At 46.3% G+C, this 22,260-nt stretch overlaps 1 protein-coding gene across 1 annotated transcript in view; it reads right to left on the bottom strand.

Moving 5' to 3' along the window:
* Window positions 1-1,099: 1,099 nt before the first annotated feature.
* Window positions 1,100-22,260, bottom strand: part of Gpatch1 (G-patch domain containing 1) — a 32,312-nt gene continuing 11,151 nt past the window's right edge. Inside the window, exons 4-20 of the mRNA XM_090321880.1 lie at window positions 21,227-21,387; window positions 20,619-20,716; window positions 19,572-19,630; window positions 18,416-18,661; window positions 16,964-17,111; window positions 14,307-14,386; window positions 13,324-13,528; window positions 11,736-12,023; window positions 10,977-11,155; window positions 9,964-10,091; window positions 9,171-9,304; window positions 8,553-8,719; window positions 7,432-7,651; window positions 6,199-6,306; window positions 2,946-3,043; window positions 2,060-2,208; window positions 1,100-1,375 (exon numbers count right to left, since the gene is read on the bottom strand). Coding sequence (XP_090178006.1) covers window positions 1,345-1,375; window positions 2,060-2,208; window positions 2,946-3,043; window positions 6,199-6,306; window positions 7,432-7,651; window positions 8,553-8,719; window positions 9,171-9,304; window positions 9,964-10,091; window positions 10,977-11,155; window positions 11,736-12,023; window positions 13,324-13,528; window positions 14,307-14,386; window positions 16,964-17,111; window positions 18,416-18,661; window positions 19,572-19,630; window positions 20,619-20,716; window positions 21,227-21,387 — 2,499 coding nt within the window. The 3' untranslated portion in view covers window positions 1,100-1,344. The remainder of the gene's footprint in view (window positions 1,376-2,059; window positions 2,209-2,945; window positions 3,044-6,198; window positions 6,307-7,431; window positions 7,652-8,552; window positions 8,720-9,170; window positions 9,305-9,963; window positions 10,092-10,976; window positions 11,156-11,735; window positions 12,024-13,323; window positions 13,529-14,306; window positions 14,387-16,963; window positions 17,112-18,415; window positions 18,662-19,571; window positions 19,631-20,618; window positions 20,717-21,226; window positions 21,388-22,260) is intronic.

Consider the following 22,260-nt stretch of genomic DNA (forward strand, 5'->3'; position numbering starts at 1 on the left):
AGGCGGGGCGTCCGAGACCCGGGTTCGAGTGCTCGGTACCACGTCTACCTGGAAGAGAAAAGCCGGAAGCGGTGCTGTGGCTCACGCGGTAGAGCACCGGGCCTGGAGAAAGGCCAAGGGCGGCGCTCAGGCCCTGCGCTCAAGACCCAGGACCAAAAAGAAAAAAGAAAAGGCAAGGGCCTCGGGGGCTCGGGTCCGGGATTCTACGTAATTCTAGCGATCTGAAGAGGCTTTCGGAGATCCGGGGGTCAAGGCTCCAAGTCAGACAACACAAGGAAGTCTGCGACTTTTAACCAGCGCAAAGCCCTAAGCAGATGGGTGGCTCCAGCAGCAGAGAGCCAGCCTTGAGCACAGAAGTCCAGGGAAGAGTGCCCAGGCCTAGAGTTCAAGTCTCAGGACACAGAGAGAGAGAGACAGACACACACACACACACACACACAGAGACAGACAGGCACACAGACAGACACACACACACACACACACACACACACACACTCTCCTGATGCATGCTTTGCCACTGAGCTACATCCCGGCCCATCTGCAACGTTTAACCAGCGGAAAGCCCTGAGTAGATGGGTGGCTCCAGCAGCAGAGAGCCAGCCTTGAGCACAGAAGTTCAGGGAAGAGTGCCCAGGCCTAGAGTTCAAGTCTCAGGACACAGAGACACACACAGACGGACACACACACAGACGGACACCCCTACCTTGTCCTGATGCATGGCTTCTCCCACTTCCCCCGCGCTGGGGATGGAACCCAGGCCCTAGCACACACGAGGCAAGCACTCTGGTCATCAGCATCCAAGCCTACAGTACTGTTTTGTGGTTTTTTTATGCAGCTCCTGGGGCTTTAACTCAGGGCCTTAGCTTTTTTGCTTGAGGCTGGAGCTCTATCGAGTTCCTTCCAGCTTTCTGCTGCTTAACTAAAGGCAAGAGTCTTACAGACTTTTCTGTTCAGGCAGGCTTCTATCTTCAGCTTTCAGCCTCCTGAGTAGTTAGGATTACAGGCATGAGCTACGGCTGCCCGGCTGAAAGCCTTCACATTTCTAAAATTTCCAGGAAATTAAAAATTCAAGAATAAAGAGGAAAAAAAAAAACCCAAAACACCAAACCCCAATACTCCCCAATACAGTTTAATTAAACTGTTCAATCTGAATTTTTCTGACACAAAGTGAAGCTAAAAATAGAAATCAATTTCAGCAACCTTTCAAAGGCAGCCTTTGAAAAGTCGAGATTTTAAAAATTATTTTACATCAGGAATTTACATATAAATACATTCTGTACAGTGGATTAACCAAATAATTGATGGACTTCTCTAAGTGACAAGATGGGGCCGGGACAGATTTAATTACTGTCTTCTTGGTGGGAGACATTTCAGCCTGGGAAAGAAAACAAAAGAGGACTGGTAAATCAGATAGTCATTAAATCAATCACAGGAATGTCTCCAGGGGACAGCCACCTCTGATGACAAGCTAAGACCTCCCTATCCCACATCTCTCATGAGTACCGCTTCTTGTGTATGTGTGCCCCAGTACTGGGGCTCTAATACCAGGTTCAGACACTGTCCCATAGCTTTTTCCTGAAGACTGATGCTTTATCACTTGAGCCACAGGTCCACTTCTGGCTTTTTGGTGGTTAATTGGAGATAAGAATCTCATGAGGTGGCTTATGCCTATAAATCCCAGCTAGTTTGGAGTCTGAACAGGAAAATTAGATTCTTATCTCCAATTAACCACCAAAATACTGGTGGTTCAAAGTGGCAGAGCATAGCTTTGAACAAAGCAGCTCAGGGATAGTGCCCAGGCCTTGAGCTCAAGCTACATGACCCAAAACAAACAAACAAAAAACACCTCAGACTTTCCTGCCCAGGTTAGCATTGAACTGTGATCCTCAGATCTCAGTCTGTGTAGCCATAGGTGCCCAGCTAGAAAAGTAAGGTTTCACAAAAGCCTGACCAATATATAGATTTCTTGTTTGTGTTTTGTGTAGTTCTGTGGACAAACACACATCAAGTATTCACATTTTCCAGGTCTCAGAGAACCCCCACATCTCCTGTGGCCTACCGTCGTAGCAGCTCCTGGGGTGACAGGTCTGGGGCCCTTTCTTCATCGCTCTGGCTGTCACTTGTGTCAGAACTCTCAGAACTGCTATTTTTCTCTGACTTTTTATTCTTCTGCTTGCTTTTGTGTTTGTGCTTCTTATGTTTCTTTTTCTGGGAAAATTAAAAAAAAAAAGGTTTGGGGGAGGCTGTTGCCAGGGGGAAACAAACAAGTATTTTCCCGGCATCTTAATTGGGCACAGTGGACGGCTAACCCAGGTTCTAGGATGTGGCTCACGGACAGAGCACTTTCCTAGCTAGCCCCAAGGAGGGAATGATAACTCTTATACTTGGTTGATAAAAGTCAATCAGACTAGGAAGGGCCAGCCTAGGCTCACAACCATAAATCCTAACTACTCGAGAGCCTGAAATCTGAGGATAGGCACAATTTTTTTGTTCGATTCGTTTCTTTTTGCCAGTCCTAGGGCTTGAACTCAGGGCCTGGGCACTGTTGTTGAGCTTTCTCAAGGCTAGCACTCTACCACTTGAGCCACAGCTCTACTTCTAGCTTTTTTGGGTAGGTAATTGGAGGTAAGAGTCTCACAGACTTTTCCTGCCCAGGCTAGTTTCAAATGGCAGTCCTCAGATAGCAGCCTTAGTAGTTTAGGGTTACAGGTGGGAGAGCCATTGGCACCCAGCTTTACATATGTATTTTCATAAAATAAGTTTCACAAACTACAGTATTACTATACTGAAAGACAAAGCAAAGCTTGGGAGAAATGGAAGGTTTGACCTAAATGTACTTCTGTTATGGCAGTCCAAGACCTGTGGCCCCAATTTGGTGGGCAGCCCCTTTCCTGGGGTTCCCTTCACCCCCAGTACTCCTCAACCTCACACACACCTGCACTCACCTTCTCTTTCTTTCGTCTGTGTTCTTTCTGGGGCTTGTGTTTCTCTTTGTTCTTTTTCTGTTTTTCTTTCTGAGGTATCTCAAGTTTCTGGCGTGCATCTGAAGAGCAAATATGATAAAACATGTAGCCTCATTATAAAAATGGGAAGGTTTCATCCTAGGTGTGACTCCTGCCTGGCTAATCAAAGGAACAGCTAAAACATTCCATAGTGCTTTATTTCAGAAGATGCTAGAAACCTCATCATCAAACCCGTGCTACCTAGACCCTGGCTGCCCTAGCCCTATCTGCCAGACCAGGTCAGGTTAGATGGCATCAGATCTTCTGGTCTCATTTTACACCAGCTCAGACTTCAAAGCTGAATCTTGTCTCAGCACCTCTGGTCACGTGACTTATGTCCCCAGGCCTAATTTGCATATTCATAAGGTTCCTTTTGTTCTTGGAGATGGGACCAGAACAGGACTTCCATAACCTAGAATCTGGAATATGCCAGCTCTGTCTCTTTACAAAAAAATAAAATTAAAAAACATTTTACACGAATTTGTCTTTAGAACCAAAGGAATATGGTTGGTGCAGGCTGCTCATGCCCTGTCACCTTAGCTGCTTAAAAGGTTGAGATCTATAAATCAAGGTTCAAAACCAGCCCCGGCAGAAAAACCCTGACCTAATTAACTGCCAGAAAGTGAGAAGTGGAGCTGTATACCTCAAGGGGCAGAATGCCAGCCTTGAATGTAAAAGCTAAAGGGGCAGTACCCAGGCTCTGAGTTGAAGCCCCAGTACCAGTACTAAATAATAGAAAGCAAGATAAATCAAAGCAATGTAATGTATATATTATTAACAATAACTAAAGAGCTTGTATGGGGCTAGATTATCTTTTGTTTAGTTCAAAATGTTTACATGGATTTTCAAGTAATCAAACCAACAAAAATTCCCAGGGAAAAGAACAGGTCAGACCAATTTTGTCTACCTCAAGTTTCAGAGCTGGGTGCCAGTGGCTCACGCCTATAATCCTAGCTACTCAGGAGGTGGAGATCTGAAGATCATGGTTCAAAGCCAGCCTGTGAGACTCTTACCTTCAGTTAACTCCTAGAAAACCAGAAGTGATACTGTGGTTCAAGTGGTAGAAGGCTAGCCTTGAGCTGAAGAGCTCAGGGAAAACGCCCAGCCTCTACTCCCCCCCCCCCCAAAAAAAAAGTGAAAGTTTCAGGCTGGGCACCCATAGCTCTTACCTGCACTCCTAGCTACTCAGGAAGTTGAGAACTGAGGGGTGGTGGTGGTGTGTGTGTGTGTGTGTCATGAGCTTGAATGCTGGGCCTGGGCACTGTCCCTGAGCTCTTTAGGTCAAGGCTACTGCCCTGCCCCTTGAGCCACAGCACCATTTCCCGTTTTCTAGTGATTAACTGGAGATGAGAGTCTCATGGACTTTATTGCCCTGGCTGGCTTTGAACCTTGATCCTCAGATCTCAGCCTTCTGAGTAGCTAGGGTTATAGGCGTGAGCCTCTGCACCCAGTTAGATCTGAAGACTCATCTCCAATTAGCCTCCAGAAAACCAGAAGTGGCAATGTGGCTCAAAGTGGTAGAATGCTAGCCTTGAATGAAAGAGCTCGGGACCTGAGTTCAAGCCTCATGATCGACAAGAAAAAAAGGAAGGTAGGTTTCAGGATATCTCAGAACTGTTAGGTATTTCTCCAATCCCAATAGCAAATGTCTCCAATTTTCTAGTCTTTCTAGTTGGCTTAATATTTCAGGATTAACCTCCTAAGTTTTTTTCTTCTTCTTTCTAGTCCTAGGGCTTGAACTCAGGGCCTGGGCAGTGGGCCCTAAGCTGCTTTTGCTCAAGGCTAGCACTCTGCACAGAACCACAGCACCATTCTGGCTTTTTCTGTTTATGTGGTACTGAAGACTTGAACCCAGATGCACGCTAGGCAAGCACTCTACTACCAAGCAACATTTCTAGCCTTTTTTCCCCCTTAATGTTCAGATTTTGAAAAGCTTATATACCCTCATCACCAAAATGTTATGCATCATTTCATAGGTTTCAAAACCATTCTTGAGCAGGGACACAAATAAACCTAGCTGTCTGGATACCAAGGGAAGATTTAGGTAACAAAAGCAAATGAGAAATATGGTCACAATTTTTCTAAGCTTCACTGAGAATTGGGTGAATTACCCAGTCCTCTAAGAAACCATACAGCACCTCTAAGAGAACACACAGATCATGGAATTACATCCTATTGATGTATCTGAGCCATACATTACCAGACATTTGTTAACCCAGACTTCAAAGATACTAGTCTAAAAGTCGTTTCAGGCCACATTTTTGGAATATGCCACTGCCTAAGAGTTGTTAATATATGAGGGCTTGAACTCAGCCTGGGCACTGTCCATTAGCTTTTCTGCAAGCATTTACCACTAGGCTGCCCCAACCTTTTTTTTGTCGATCCTGGCGTTTGAACTCTGGGCCTGGGTGCTATCCCTGAGCTCTTTAGCTCAAGGCTACCACCTTATCCCTGGAGCCAGTGGTAGGGTTTTCTAGTGGTTAGTTGGAGATAAGAGTCTCATGGACTTTTAGTGGCCTGACTGGCTTTGAACTGTGATCCTCAGATCTCAGTCTCCAGAGTAGCTACGATTACAAGCATGAGCCACCAACCCCAGCCTGATATATTTTTCAGCATAGCATCTTACTGTCTAACCAAAGGTAATCTCAAACTCATGATCTTCCTGTCAGCCTGAGTGCTGGGATTACAGATGTGTCACCTACAAAGTCAGATTTGCTACTGCACAATTTACAGATGCTCAGGCCCCTACCAGACACCTAGGAAAGCAGCAAAAGAAACTAGCTGAAATGTTTCCGAGGGTGTCAATCAGTCATTCAGGCACCAGGTGCAGGTAAGATTCAAAACAGAACACGTGGACAAGCACTGGTGTCTCAGGCCTACAGCCCTAGCTACTCAGGAGGCTGAGATCTGAGGATCCTGGTTCAAAGCCAGCGCAGGCAGCCAGATCCATGAGATTCTTATTTCCAGTTAACCAGCAAAAAGCTAGAAGTACAGCTGTAGTTCAAGTGGCAGAGCACCAGCCTTGAGTGAAAAAGCTAAGAGAGAGGGGCCCTGAGTTCAAGTCCCAATGCAAGCAGAAAAACAAATCAAGGGCACAAATGTGAGTGGCCTCAGGTTGGATTAGATGGGGCTGCGAGCATGCTGTTGGACTGGCAGGCCTATCAGGGAGATGTGGGGTGAGGGGATCAGGACTCACTGGGGCAGAAGACAGGCGGCAACCGAGGGCCGAACTCCTCTCGTTCATCTATCTGCATCTTCTGTATCGGGAAGGGAAGTGTCGGCTCCTGGGGCTCTGGCTCGCTGGCTGAAAAACATCAGGGTACTCATGTCATTCATCTGCCGGACTCGGCGTGTGTGAGAATCTACTTCAGGTCTTTTGCCAGCACAGGCAGGTGCATGTACCTAAGGGCATGCGCACCAGGTTTCTGCCAGCTGGTCACAGCCCAGAGGAAGACTTACCTGAGAATGGATAAAAACCTTACAAACAGGGGCCGGGAGTTTGGCCTAGTGGTAGAGTGCTTGCCTAGCATGCACAAAGACCCAGGTTCGATTCCTTGGTACCACATACATAGAAAAAAAAAAAGCCGGAAGTGGTGCTGAGGCTCAAGTGGTAGAGCGCTAGCCTTGAGAAAGTCCAAGGACAGTGCTCAGGCCCTGAGCTCAAGCCCAGGACTAGCCAAAAAAAAAAAAAAAGAAAGAAAGAAAAAAACCAAACAAAAACCTTATAAACAGATGAATGGGACAGAAGACCAAGTCCCACCCCAGAAACCAGGACGATGATTTCATACAAAATAGCTACATCAACAACATGGTATGGTGGAGCATGCCTGGATTACAGAAATAAACAGTTAATGCAGGCCCACTGTAGTCTATGACTATAATCCTAGCTATTCAGGAGGCTGAGATCAAGATTTTAGTTATGAGTCAGACAGGGCAGTCTGTATGACAGACATGCACATTTCCTCCCCCCCCCCACACCTCCCACCTCCCTCTCCCCAGTTCTGGGGCTTGCACTCAGGGCCTGGGCACCGTCCCTGAGCTAACGCTCTGCCACTTGAGCCACCGTTCCCCTTCCAGCCTTTTCTGTTTATGCGGTACTAAAGAATCTAACCTAGGGCTTCACGTATGCTAGGTAAGCACTCTACCACAAGGCTACATTCCCAACCCCATGGTAAGTATGTATGTGCACATATATATAAAAGCGTATTATGGGAAGGGGTGCTGTGGCTCAGGTGGTAGAGTACTGGCCTTGAGCTCAAGAGCTCAGGGACAACGCCCAGGCCCAGAGTTCAAGCCCCATAGCAGATACAAAAAAAATCTCGGATGACAGGCGGAGTCACTGGTGCCCAGCTAATTCCCCTGCTCTGGGAGGACAGATGAAGGACCAGCATGTACCCCTCAGACCTTCAAGCGTGAGGTAGTAACGTACCATGTGCTGCAGAAGACGTCTCTCCTGCGTGGGTTTCTTGGGGAATTTTGAGGCTGGCCTCGTCGGCCTCCTCCTGGTTGTCCTCGCTGTCGCACCGCTCATCTTCAGAGGAGGAGGACTTTTCATCTGAGGAGCTGGCAAAGATGGCCCTGAATAGGTCCATGGATGGGCGTTTGCTTTCCTCCACTGCTGGGGACTCCTCCGCCTCTGGATTCGTGGTCTGTGTGGAATGAAACAGCAAGAGCCACGAGAGTCATGTTGGAACACACACTTGTACACATGCACACACTTACAATTAGGCTCAGGTGTGGGGATACCCAGAGCCACACACATCCTAACTAGTGTGTGTGTGTGTCAGAGTCTTGAGCTCAGCGCCTACACGCTGTCCCTAAGCTTTTTTGGCTCAAGGCTAGTGCCACTTCTGGCTCTTTGGACTTCTTGCCAAGGCTGGCTTTGAGCAGTGATTCTCAGATCTCAGCCTCCTGACTAGTAAGGATGACAGGAGTCAAGCCACTAGCAGTTGGCTACAATTTTTATTTTTGTGGGGATTGTTTTTTTTTTTTTTTAAAACAGTGGGCTGAGGAGCCAGAGGCTGCTCTTAGAAACTGGTCATTGGAGAACCAGGAAAATGGAGTATAGTTGGCTTGAACAGGCTTTGGAAGATAGCACAGAGACTATACCAGAAGGGAGTACAATACTTGAAGGAAGAGAGCCAGCAAGCATGGTAGAGCACACTTGTAATCCCAGCATCTGGAAGGCTGAGGCGGGAAAATCTTGAGTTTAGGGCAATCTAGGATACACAGTGAGTTTCTTGTCTCATGACGTGCTAGTGGCTCACTTGACAAATATGTGTGTGTATATATATATATAGATACACACACACATTTGTATATACATACACATATTATATATAGACATACATATACATTAATCTATTTGAATTCCTTTGCATTCACCTGCACAACTGAAGATCAAGACCTACCACCCATCAAGAATAGTCCATTTGCCTTCCAGGTTTGTTACTCCACAGCCCCAAGCACTGCCCCTCTCCCTACCCCCAGAGGAAGGCCAAGAGCGTGGCCAGCCATGGCTAGCCAGAGATAAAAGGAAACTCCAAATACCTTCTTGGAAAGTGGGGCTGGCGCCTGTTCTTCCTCCTTCTCCACAGAGGGACAGGATTCTTGTTTTGGAGGACCCACTTTTGATCTGGCCAAACTTAAGAATTCACTAATGGAATCTTCTTTCTTTTCTGGCTTAGACGTGTCCCATCGGGATGGTTTCCTGGCTTCTGAAAGGGCGGGCACAGAAGACTAGATCAGTGAGTCCTGAGATAAGGTGATGTCAGAGACAGATCTCCAACCCCACATACACCCAGGGACTTAGCGTAAGAGTGGTTTATGGGTAACTGAGTCATTTCTCAGTGGCAGAGCCAGCACTATTTAGAAGATTAGAGTTCCAGCACCTTCATTTTTTTTTTTGGCCAGTCCCGGGGACTGAACTCAGGGCCTGAGCACCGTCCTTGGGCTTTCCTCAAGGCTTATGCTCTACCACTTGAGCCACAGCACCACTTCCAGCTTTTCTATGTATGTGGTACCGAGGAATTGAACCTGGGTCTTCGTGCATACTAGGCAAGCACTCTACCACTAGGCCAAACTCCCAGCCCTCACCTTCTACTTCTGTCTTTGTAATGCACAAAGGTTGAGGACTGAACAGCACAGACCCCAGGAAGTCGTACTCACTGTCGGAAGCACGGTGTTCAGGCACTTTTCCAACCAGTTCTGCAGTGGTAGGTGAGGATGACTCTGGGAGTGTCAGAAAGTTGAAGACTGAGTATTTGTCACGTTTCACTCTTGGTAAGCCAACTAAAGTTGAACTGGAGATTACAAAGAAATAATTTTCTTTTTGGGCATGTTTATATTAGGAAACCTAGGACCTAAATGCTGTCACTCAGCTATTTTCCTCAAGGCTAGTGCGCTACCACTTGGGCCAAAACTCACTTCCAACTTTTCCCTGGTGAAATGGAGCTAAGGGGTCTCACGGGCTTTCTTGTCCAGGCTGGTTTTGAATGGTAATCCTCAGATCTCAGCCTCCTGAGCAGCTAGGGTGAGTGGTGTGAGCCCCTGGCACCTACCTGGAATAAAATGGGCTATCCGAAACTATGGTTTAAAGCAATGAATTAGTTGAAGTTAAAAAATCTGCAAAACTTCCAAGTCCCATGAGTTACAAGTAAATTTACACAGAAAAAGGGAATTTAGGAGAGGATCCAAGCAAAAATTGAGCTTTGGCCGGATATCAGTGACTCATACCGAGGAGACTGAGGGCTCAGGACTGCAGTTTAAAGCCAGCAGGGGCAGAGAATCCCTAAGACTTTTACCTCCCATCAACAAGGAATAGTGGGACAAGTGGTAAATTACCCACCTCGAGCAAAGAAGCTTGGGGACAGCTTGAGTTCAAGACTCAGGAAAGCCCCCCCTCCCCCAGAAAAAGTGGGGAATATAGCACATAACACCAAGGCAGATGTATCTCACTTACTTGGGATAAGGATCAGGGATATTAAATCGTTTACACAGAAGCTTGTCAGGATGCCACTCAAATTTGTCTCGGGTAAGTTTTCCAAACATCTTCATCTTCACAGCTGATTGTTTGTCATTGACATCATTCTGGGGAAAGACTCAGCATTGTTTTATCAAGTAGCCATGAAACTGATCTGACTATAAGTTACATAATAAAAACCTAGAATTGACAAAAGAGCTCCTCATGCAACATTTTTGCTTAAGAACCTTGGAAGCTAAAGTATAGCAGTGTTTTTTGTTGTTGTTTATCTTGCCAGTCTGAGGCTTGAACTCAAGAGTCTGAGCACTGGCGATGGGCTTTCTCAAGGCTAGAGCCCTACCACTTGAGCCACAGCACCAATTCTAGCTTTTTCTGTGTATACGGAACCAAGAAATTGAGGAACTAGGTCTTTGTGCATGCTAGGCAAGCATTCTATCACTGGACCAAACTCCCAGCCCCAGGATTTTGCATTTTTGCTTAGCTTTCTTACTCAAAGGCTACCTGGTGGTCCACCACTGAGCCACAGCTCTGCTGTCTGGCATTTCTGCTGGTTCACTGGAGATAACAATCTCACTTTTCTGCCTGGCGGACTTTCAACCTTGAGCTTCAGATCTCAAGTCTCTTGAGTAGCTATCATTACTATTATTTTGGTTGTAGGGCTTGAACTCAGGGCCTGCGTACTGTCCCTGAGCCTTTTTGCTTGAGACTAGTGCTCTATCACTTTGGGGTTTAAGGGCGGTTAATTGGTGATAAGTTTTCTGCACTTTCCTGCCTAGGCTAGTTTTGAACCATGATCCTCAGATCTCAGCCTGAGTAGCCAGAATTACAGGCAAATAGCTAGTAATGTAATGTTGAAATTCAAGGTGTCTGGGAGCAGAGCCCAGTCATCAGGACACGAGCAAAGCCTTGGGTTCAATTCCTAGCACCTCATTTAAAAAGAAAACAACCAAGGAAAATGAAATTCACCAGGTAAGACCAGGATGGCGACAGACCTCTTGGTCTCGAGGGACTTCCACTTGATCCGAGTCATCATCTTCCTTGGCGTGGGTGAACCTGGAGGCTAAGGTGGAGTGGGAAGAGACATACAGCTGGGCTGCCCGGGCAAACTCTTCCCGCTCGCGGCCCCGCTCCCACTCAGTCATGCTGGGGTCCAGGCAGCGTTCCAGAGCATCTGTGGCAAGGGGAACAAGACACTGCTTTACTTCCAGGGACAAAGCATGGGTTGGGCACTGGTGGCTCACACCTGTTACTCTCACTATTCAGGGGACAGATCTGACAGTGCACTAGCCTGGAGCAAAATAGCTCAGGGATGGGTACGGGAGTGTGGCCTCGTGGTAGAGTGCTCGCCTAGCGTGCAGGAAGTCCTGGGTCCAATTCCTTGGTACTGTATACACAGAGAAAGCCAGAAGTGGTGCTGTGGCTCAAGCGGCAGAGCACTAGCCTTGAGCAATAAGTGTCTATTAGGACAGTGTCCAGGCCTTGAGTTCAAGCCCCAGGAATGGCAAAAAATAAATAGCTCAGGGATAGCACCCATGCCCTAAATTCAAGCACCATGGCCAACAACAACAACTTGTAATCTTCTTGCCTCGGCCGTAGTGCTAAGATTACAGAGGTGCATCACCCAGTCCCATTCCTCTTGTTCTGCCAAGTCCAGAGCCAGGGCCTGAAATCTTTGCAGTAACAAGCCCAAGCCCATCTGGGATTGGAGAGACAACTGATAAGAACCCCATCTACCCAGATCTCACACCCACCTTTCTGACCCTTTTTCACATGGACTAAAAACTCTTCATATCGCTTTTGCTTTTCTGGATCTTTAGCGAAAGGTTTGAAGTTGCTGGCTCTTGGTGCCGTGCCACTGCCCATGTGCCAAGATCGGTGCCCTGGGTCTGGTGAGGCAGGTTGGGCTCTGCTGTCTGCAGCATTCTGGGCCAGACTCCTAGCTTTGAGTTGAGCTGCTTTCAAGTCAGTCGCCTGCTTCATTTCTTTGATTCTCTCTCTGTCTTTTTGGGACAGAAACTCTAATACTGAAGTAGCAGAGCCTAAATGAAAACAGGAGTAAGACAAGACAGTATGATGAGACAAGTCTTTTTACATTTTTCTATACATCCATATTCTACATTATAAATTTATGTAATTAGAGACTAGGCTGTTATAATAGTGATGAAACACTTCACATATCTATGCCTGTAAAGTAGACAGTAATGAGGCCCCTAGAGTATAACTGAGAAAAACAAAAGAGGCTAAAAGTTGGACATTTATAGGCTCAGTGGTAGTATGCAAAGCTCAGTTTGATCTCCAGCACTGGAAAAAGATAAAAAGTACTCAGGCTGACACCTGAGGATTCCAGTTTGAAGCCAGCCTGGGCAGAAAAGCTGAAAAACTCTTACAATTAACCAGAAAAAAGCTGGAGGTGGAGGTGTGACTGAAGTGGAAGAATGCCAGGCTTGAGTGATAAAGCCAAAAAGAATGAATAGAAAGGGAGAAAGTATATATATACATATATACATATATATATATACACACACACACACACACACACACACATGCATGTAATATAAACCCTGCTGGGTACTGGTGGCTTATGCCTATAATCACAAGACCTGAGAATCATGGTTCAAAGCCAGCCCAGGCATGAAAATCCCTAACAATTTTTGGCCATGGGCTTGAACTCTGGGCCTGGGCATTTCCTGAGCTACTCAGCTCAAGGCTAGTGCTCCACCACTTGAGCCACAGTGCCACTTCCTGCTTTCTGGCCATTTAATTAGAGGTAAGAGTCTCATGGACTTTCATGCCCAGGCTGGCTTTGAACCCCAGTCCTCAGATTTCAGCCTCCTGAGTAGCTAGGATTACAGGCATTAGCTTGGCTCTGAGACTGGCTCAGACTCGTATCTCCAATTAACTACCAGAAAACTGCAGGTGGCGCTGTGGCTCAAAGTAGTAGTAGCAAAAAGAGCTCCAAGACAGTGCCCAGGCCCTGAGTTCAAGCCCCACTACTCTGTAGGTATGTGTGTGACCAGCCAGGTACCAGTGGCTCACATCCACAATCCCAGAAGTTCAGTAGGCTGAGATCTGAGGATCATGGCTCAAAGCCAGCCAGGCAGAACAATTGATGAGATTTTTAACTCCAATTAACTTAAAATGCTGGATATGGAGCTGTGGCTCCATATGATTGAACACTAACTTTTGAGAGAAGAAAGGTAAGGGATGGTGCCCAGGCCCTGAGTTCAAGCCCCAGGACTGGCAGAAAAAAAAAAAACAAACTTTTATTAGGAAAACCCCAACTTTGACGAGCTGGATTATTCTAAATGCAGGGATTTCAGTGTGCTCTATGGCACTTACCTTGAACAGCTGTCTCTCCCAGAAGCTCCCCCCGCTTGGAGGCATTCAGCTGGTGCCTACTATGTGTGCCTGACTCATGGACTGCCTTTCCCGATGAATCTGATAACACTTGACGCAGGTGCAAGTTTTCAGGAGTTGCAGCTACCACGGGTCTGAAATAATGTACCGGCCGATAGTCTCTTGGCAACTCGGGGGGTGCATAAATCTTAACAAAACAAAGCCAAACACTCAGAAACACGGGCTACAGAAAGCTCATGTTAGAGTTAACTAAGAAAACCCTTCACCCCTGAACCATGTAACCCCACTTCTTTCCAAGATGAGATTCAGTGGTACAAAACCCCAGATCTGGCCAGAAACACGAGTCTGATGGTCACACAGTTTGAGCACTGGTCCCATCTATCCTACAGATGCTAAAATGTCTTTTATTATAATGCGATTTTTTGTGTGTGGGGGAGTCATGGAGCGTGAACTCAGTCTGGGCGATGTCCTTGACCTCTTCAGCTCAAGGCTTCCACCCTGTTCTCGAGCCAGGCCCCACTTCCCATTTTCTGGGGGTTAATTGGAGAAGAGTCTCAGGTCCTTTTGTGCCCAGGCTGGCTTTGAAACTTGATCCTCAGATGTCAGCCTCCCAAGTAGCTAGGATTACAGGCGTGAGCCACTGTGCCCAGCTGGTATGTATCTTTTTGTCAGCACTGTAGCTTGAATTCAGGGACTGGGTGCTGTTCCTCAGCTTTTTTTGATCATGGCTGGCACTCTACCACTTAAGCCATACCTCCACTTCTAGCTTTTTGCTGGTTAATTTAAGAATCTCAAATTTATCTTCCCAGGCTAGCTTTAAACTTCAAAACTCAGATCTCTGACTCAATAATTACAGATGTGAGCTACTGACTTACCTTTTCAATTAATACAGTAACATTATGCAGAAGGAAATGTTTCAAGCCCCAAAACTTTTAAAGAACTTTTTGATGCAAAGGTTTTCTTACTTTCTTAGAAGATAAAGGTTTAGAAGCCAAGGAAAATCCATCCAAAATTTTGCCAATGTAGCGAAGATCTTTCTCTGGTTCTATAAAATGATGTCATTGATTAATCTCCAATGTTGAGAACAATTAGACCAAAGACATAAATAGTACATGACATGGGTGATGTCACTCAAAGGGCACAGTACCAGGGGACAGAATGGCAGGCAAAGTCCTCACACCTCTATTGACACAATGACCAGTAGCCCCACCCATGCTGCCCTCTGCTGCTGTCCAGACAGGAGGCCATAGCTGGCTTCCCAAGGCAAGAACTTCCACAGTAGCTCTCTCTATCTGGTTTTACGGCTTGAACTCTGGGTCCAGGCGCTGTCCCTGAGCTTTTGTGCTCTACCTCTTGAGTCACAGCTCCACTTCTGGCTTTTTGTTGTTAATTGGATGTAAGAGTCTCACAGACTTTCCTGCCTAAGGCTGGCTATGAACGGTGATCCTTAGATCTCAGCCTGAGTGCCTAGGTAATGGGTATGAGCTAGCATTCATCTTCCTGAACAGTATCTCTACAAAAAAAGACCCCAGGTCCTTTGGTGTAAAAGCTTTCAAGAAAAACTACCTAGAGGCTAAGTATGGACAGAAATAAAAACCACAGGTATAAAAAAAAAAATCATGTCTCACACTCCATGAAAAACCCCAGGGAGGGACCTCTCGTTACTTAGCAACCATCCAAATAAAACACAAAAGATAACACACAACTGGGGCAGCCTGTAATGTAATCCATGACAAATTAAATGTGGTTCTGTCTTTCACAAATAAAATTCTAGCAGGTGATAAAGATCATAAAGGTAGGAAACTGAATAGCCAGTGTCCTCTGGTTTGAAGCAGGAAGACTGGGCACTGGCCATGGAGACAAACCCCCGACAAAGGTCCTGTGATTCTAGCCAATTCAAGCATTTCCTGAACAGATGGTTATGGCAACAGTCTATACAGTAAGCCTGTAAGTGGTTGTTTTTGCTTAAAAACAAAAATGCTCTACTTGGCGCATGAATTAATGAAAAGTGGGATAAAAACCAGACATCTCAAAGCTATGCAGTGGTGGCTGTTTTGTCATCCTGGCTACCGGAGGCAGAGATGTGAGGATCAAGGTTGGAAGCCAGACAAATCCAAGAGACTCATACCTTCAAAGAATCAGCAAAAAGCTAGAAGTGGAGCCATTGCTCAAGTGGTAGAGCACCAGGCTAGAGTGAAAAAAAACTCAAGGATATCACACAGGCCCTGAATTCAAGCCCTAGCACTGGCCCCAAGGAAAAACAAACAAACAAACAAACACCCCGGTAAACTATATAAGACTACAGAGCCTGGGAGTTTGGCCTAGTGGTCGAGTGTTTGTGTTTGCCTAGCATGCACGAAGACTCGGGTTCAATTCCTTGGTACCACATACACGGAAAAAGCCATAAGTGGTGCTGTGGCTCGAGTGGTAGAGCTCTAGCCTTGAGGAAAGAAAGCCCAAGGACAGTGTTCAGACCCTGAGTTCAAGCCTCAGGATTGGCCCTTCGGGTGGGAAGAAAGGCGGTTGCAGATGACCCACAACACAGAGGTACTCAGGGCTGAAGGATTGCACAGATCAAAGAAGGCACTTCTCACATTTTATTGGGGAGAGGTAGAAACCCATCGTAGGATCCAGGATATAGAATCCTAGAAAGAAGCTGGGTGCGGTGGCTCACACCTGTAATCCTAGCTGCTCAGAAGGCTGAGATCTGAGGATCTCTGTTCAAAGCCAGCCTGGGTACTAAAGACCACGAGATTCATCTCCAAGTAACCACTAGAAAATCAGAAGTGGCGCTCAAGGGATAGGTCCGTATTCTTGAGCTGATGAGCTCAGGGACAGCGCCCAGGCCCCAAATCTAAGCCCCATGACCAATTAAAAAAAAAAAAAAAAACAAAACTTTAAATCTGTCTATCATGTTATGAGTGTTGTCTGTGTGGGTCCTGGAGTCAGAACTAAGGTCCTGGGCGCTGTCTCTGAGCTTTTTGGCTCAAGGCTAGTGATCTACCACTTCCACTTCCAGTTTTGTTTGGGTGCCTAACTGGAGCTGGGGTCTCATGGGTTCTCCTGTGCCAGCTGGCTTGGAACCTCAGGTATCAGCCTGAGTAGCTAGGATTTCATGCATGAGCTACCCAGCACCAGCCTAATCCTGTCTGTTATACATAGTATTAGCCTTTTTTTGGTCAGTCCTGGGGTTTCAACTCAGGGCCTGATCACTGTCCTTGGGCTTTCTCAAGGCTAGAGCTTTGCCACTTGAGCCACACCACCACTTCCAGCTTTTTTTTTTTCTATGTATGTGGTACAGAGGAATAGAACCCGGGTCTTTGTGCCTGCTAGGCAAGCACTCTACCACTAGGCCAAACTCCTGGTCCCTCTACCTGTTTCTAACCAGCATCTTTAACTTAAATTGGGGAAGGACAGCTGTGATGGCTTTGACTGCTGCCTGTAGGGAAAGGGGAAAGAAATCTCTTATGAGGTTGACCTATTGCTATCAGTTAGATAATATAGGGTGTTTGGATGGGTCATGTAATGAATGATTAACATATACTAGTAGAGACATCGATCTTGTCTGTCCTTTCTGAGATCCTGACACTTGGTACACTTGGGCACAGGCTTCTGTAATTACCTCTTTGATTTCTGTACTGCCTGGGCGCTGTCCAGCCATAGAGCCCATCGCCAGGTTCTTCGTCCTTCAGAACAGTGTCATACTTCGACAGAGTTTCTGTGGCATAGATATCATCATCTTCCTCTTCCAGGGCACCTACACCAAAAGCCTGCAAATAAAATTAAGGTTTCAGATGGGCACCAATAGGTGGCTCATGCCTGTAATCCTAGCTCCTAGGAGGCAGAGATCTGGAGATCATGATTCAAAGCCAACCCAAGCAGGAAAGTCTGTGAGATTCCTTTCTGCAATTAAGCACAAAGGAAAAAAAAAAAAAAAAAGCCAAAAGTGGAGCTGTGACATTCAAGTGGTAGAGTGCTGGCCTTGAGTGAAAAGGCTCAGGGACAGCATCCAGGCTCTGAACTCAAATTTCCAGGACCAACACTAATATAAGTAAAAGGTTCTGGAATGGGTGATTACTGGGTCTCAGGTATAAAGTACTGAAAGATAAAGTTACTTTAAGAACATGATTGAGGGCTGGGAATGTGGTCTGGCAACAGAGTGCTTGCCTAACATTCAGAAAGCCCTGGGCTTGATTGCTTGGTACCAAACACACAGAAAAAGCCAGAAGTTGTGCTGTGGCTCAAGTGGCAGAGCAACAGCCTTGGGAAAGCTCAAAGACAGCACCCAGGCCCCAAGTTCAAGCTCCAGGACTGGTTTAAAAAAACACATGATTTAAACTAGAAATGGTGACACACCATTAATTTTAGCTACTACTAAAGAGGCTGAGATCTAAGGATTGAAGTTCAAACCAGCTTGGGTAAGAAAGTTTGTGACATTTATCTCCAATAAACCACCAATATGCCAGAAGAGGTTGGCTCAAGTGGTAGAATGTCACACTTGAGTGAAAAAAAAATCTAAGGATCTAAGGAACCAGTGCCAAGGCCTGAGTTCAAGTCCCAGTGCTAGCACGCATGCACATCCACAGGCATACAGAAAATGGCAAAGCAGTCCTCACTGAACACAGGAACGCCACCAAAAACGTTACCACAGATTCTGAGGGCAATGGTAAATCAGAAGAGTATCAGTGCTTTACGAGTCTTTCCCAGCGACTCTGGGTCTCATGCCCAGATCAAGGTGCTCTGTGAATACGTCCCTAGAGGGGTCTGAGCTTGTGTGGGAAGCACTGTCATTTGCCAGTGAGTCTAGTCTTAAAAACACAAATGCTGGGTGTGGTGGCTCACGCCTGTAATCCTAGCTACTCAGGAGGCTGAGATCTGAGGACCAAGGTTCAAAGCCAGCCAGGGCACAAAAGGACCTAAGACTCTTATCTCCAATTAACCTCTAGAAAATGGAAGTGGGGCTTGGCTCAAGGTAGGGTGGTAGCCTTGAGCCTTGAGCTCAAGGATAGCACCCAGGCTGAGATCAAGCCCCATGGCCCACCAAAAACAAACAAAAAACCCAGAAACACTTTACCTGGCCTGAAATTCCCAGTTTCCTTCCTTTATTCAATCCAACATCTCCAATAAGATGGCCGGCCCCCTCCAAGCCTCCTCCACCAAAAAGGTTAAAAGGTTCCCTTGAACTTCCAAACAGTGCTTGGTGGGGATCCAGGCCCTTGTAAGCCAGCCCGTGGACGTCATCTTTGGGCGTGAAATCCACAGGTGTGATGTCTTTAGGGGCAAAGGTCACATCACTAGGCAAGTAGTCATCGTCTTCATCCTGTTTCCGGTGTGTAAAATGGGATTAGGTGAGTGCACAGCACAGAGAGATTAACTGAGGCAGATTATTTTAAAAATGCAGTGATTAATCTCAAACAGAACAATGATCAAGCTCACTTCCTTTTCTGTGCTGTTATAAATGACTAAACTCTATCCCTGAACAAATGATACAAACACAAAACAACTCTACTTTCAGAATCTTAAGGGATGGGTGACTCATGTCTGGAATCCCAGCTACTAGGGAGGCCAAGATCTGAGGATCATGGTGCCAAGAGAGGTAGGACAGAGGAAAATTTTGTTGGCTACAAAAAAAGACCAAGATACTGGGCTGGAAGTTTTGCCTAGTGGTTAAAGTGCTTGCCTAGCATGCATGAAGACCTGGGTTCGATGCCTCGGTACCACATACATAGAAAAAAGCTGGAAGTGGTGCTGAGGCTCAAGTGGTAGAGCTCTAGCCTTGAGAAAGTCCAAGGACAGTGCTCAGGCCCTGAGCTCAAGACCAGGACTGGCAAAAAAAAAAAAAAAAAAAAAAAAGACCAAGATAGAGCTGTAGCTCAAGTGATAAAGTGCTAATCTTCAGTGAACAATTCAAGAAAAAAAAAATCTGAGCAGGCTGAGGGTATAGAGAACACATACTTAGCATACATGAGGGTTTAATTCCTGGCATGTGCATGCGTGAACACATGCATACACGTGCATGCGTGCATGCGTGAGCATGCGCACGCGCGCGCACACACACACACACACACACACACACACACACAAGGATCTGGTACTGTTGCAGAATACATTAACTGACATAAGGTGGCTATGGCCTCAGTTGGCATCAATGGGCTCTAACTGATATCAAACATTGTTTAGGAGCCTGAAGTGTCACGATCACAAAGTAACAGGTTCTGCTGAAGTGATACCTCAGAGCCTTCAGAGCCTCCAGGGGGTAAGGCACAGCCATAGATTTTTACTCCAGGATCTATAAAAGAAGTTGCGAAGGCATTAGTCATGACTGACCAGACCTATTGGCATTTCACAGGGACGCATGTGCCAAGGTGCTACTGCTGTAGGTCAGAGGTGGATCTACAGAGGACTCCAGGCTCCAGACCCTGCCACACCCACACTGACAACAGTACTGTGTTGTCATCACACCGTGGCAATCACACGGCTCTCAAACAGGATCCTCAGCTGGGCATGGTGGCTCAGGTCTGTAATTCTAGCTGTTCAGGAGGCTGAGTTCTGAGGATCCCAGTTCAAAGCCATCTGGGGAAAAGAGGAGTCCATGAGACTTTAATGAAATAAAAAAAAAGCTGAAATGGCTCGAGCCACAGCTCCATCAGCTTTGAGTGAAAAACTAAGATAGTACTGGCACCAAATCTAAAGTTTCAAGATGTACATACATGATGAATCCAGACATTCTGCTTCCATTAAAGAGTAGGCTAGAAGCTGGGATCCGTGGCTCACGCCTATAATCCCAGCTACTTGGGAAGCTGAGATCTGGAGAAAAACATAGTAGCCTAGAGAAATCCCCATCTGTACAGAGGCACAGAGGTAAGCTGACAATGCACACCTATAATCCCACTAACAAGAAGCAGCCTACTGAAGTGGACAGCACATCCAGGCAAGAAGTGAGACCCTATATAAAAAATACACAGCAAAAAAGTAGGCTGGGGGCATTGTCAGATCAACTGGTAAAGGGCCAGTGTAACAAGCCTAAGGGCCCCGAGATCAAACCCCACAATTGAAGACAACTAAAAAAGGAACAAGCGAGGAGGAGGAAGAGCAGATGCAGCAGTAGAAAGATGACGACTAGAAAACGAGTTGTATCCAGGTACAGTGGTACATGCCTGTAATTCCAGCCCTTGGGAAGCAAAAGCAGGAGGATGAAAAGTCACCAGCAGCATGAGCCACACTGAGACCTTATCTAAAAACAAACATACTATAGAATTAAGGATCAGTACACATACCAGGTTTTTGTCGGCGTGGCCTTCTTTTGACTCGAGGACCAACTCCTTGTCCTTCCTTCCAACCCATTTTTCTCAGCAATTCAAACCCAACTGATAACCTAGGACAACCAAAGCAAACATTGGACATAAACTTCTTTCACAATGCCAGTAGCGGCAGAAGCAGATGGCATCTGGTCTGCCACCCTTCCCCCTTCCATGTTACACTGATGTGACATAATAGCAGATGCAGCCACAGCTCCCTGGGCTTGGGCACTGATGAGCTGGGAAGTTCACAGGAAATCTTCCCCTCTCTCCCCCAGGGCCTCTGGACAGTCCCTGGCAAGCAGGTGTCCTGGGCCAATCTAAGGCTGCCACATTAGGCCACATCCTGCCCCAAGTCTTCCAGAAGAGCAAAGAGGTATGGGGAAAGAAAAGGTAGAATGAGAGAGGCAGGGAATCCTAGCAGCTGGGCCAGGCCAGAGGCTGGCGCTTCCAAATGCTCTAATAATACCTCAAGTCTCCCTGGGCAAAACTCCTGCATGTCAACTCCTAATCTAGAAAAAACTAGTTTGCTATTCATCAACTCCAAGGTGAGACATCACACACACACACACAGAGCCAATTCTCACTTTGCTGGTGTTATGAAGTCATCGAGAAGAGTAGCTCCAGGAATAGGGGCTGTTGCCGCTACGAGTTGTCTGGCCTTTTCTTGGATTCTGTCTTTGGTTTTGGAAGCAAAATCATCTGTGGTGACAATTGCTTTAGGTGCTATCCCAAATTCACTAAGATCCTTCAAAAGAAACAATGCGCAGAATTTTATTACTTGGAAGTGTAACGTGCCACACAGCTTTGGTTTTTTTTTTTGGGTGGGGGAGTGGGGTAGGGTGGGGTAGCTGGTCCTAGAGCTCAAACTCAGCCTGAGTGTTGTGAGGTTTTTGTTTTTTTTTTTTGTTTTTTTGCTCAAGGCTTGTACTCTACTAGAGGTACAGCTCCACTTCAGTTTTTTTAGTAGGCAACTGGAAATAAAAGTTCCACAAACCAGGCAAGGTGGTTCATACCTGCAATCCTAGCTACTCAGGAGGCTGACATCTGAGGATCACAGTTCAAAGTCAGCTCTGGCACAAAAATCCCTGAGATTGTTATCTCCAGTTAATCACTAGAAAAAGGGGAAGTGGGGCTGTGGCTCAAGGGGCAGAGCAGTAGCCTTGAGCTAAAGAGCTCAGGGACAGTGCCCGGACCCAGAGTTCAAGTTCCATGATTCACAAAAAAATAAAATTCCAAACTTTCCTGCCCAGGCTGGATTTGAATGTAAATCCTCAGATCTCAGCCTCCTGAGAAGCTAGAATTATAAGCTTGAGCCACCAGTACCCGGAATGCTTTTTTTTTTTTTGCTAGTCCTGGGGCTTGAACTCAGGGCCTGAGCACTGTCCTTGGGCTTTTCTCAAGGCTAGCGCTCCACCATTTGAGCCACAGCAACACTTCTGGCTTTTCTATGTATGTGGTATCGAGGAATCCAACCTGGTTTTCGTGCATGCTAGGCAAGCACTTTACCACTAGGCCAAACTCCCAGCCCCCAAAGGCTATATTCTGAAACCTTTCACCTCAAAGACATTAAAAGTATACTTATAGAAAATACAAATCAATTTTGCTGTGAACTAAAATA

Source organism: Megascapheus bottae, chromosome 31 (genome assembly GCF_031878675.1).
Source record: "Megascapheus bottae isolate mThoBot1 chromosome 31, mThoBot2.hap1, whole genome shotgun sequence".
NCBI lineage: Eukaryota > Metazoa > Chordata > Mammalia > Rodentia > Geomyidae > Megascapheus > Megascapheus bottae.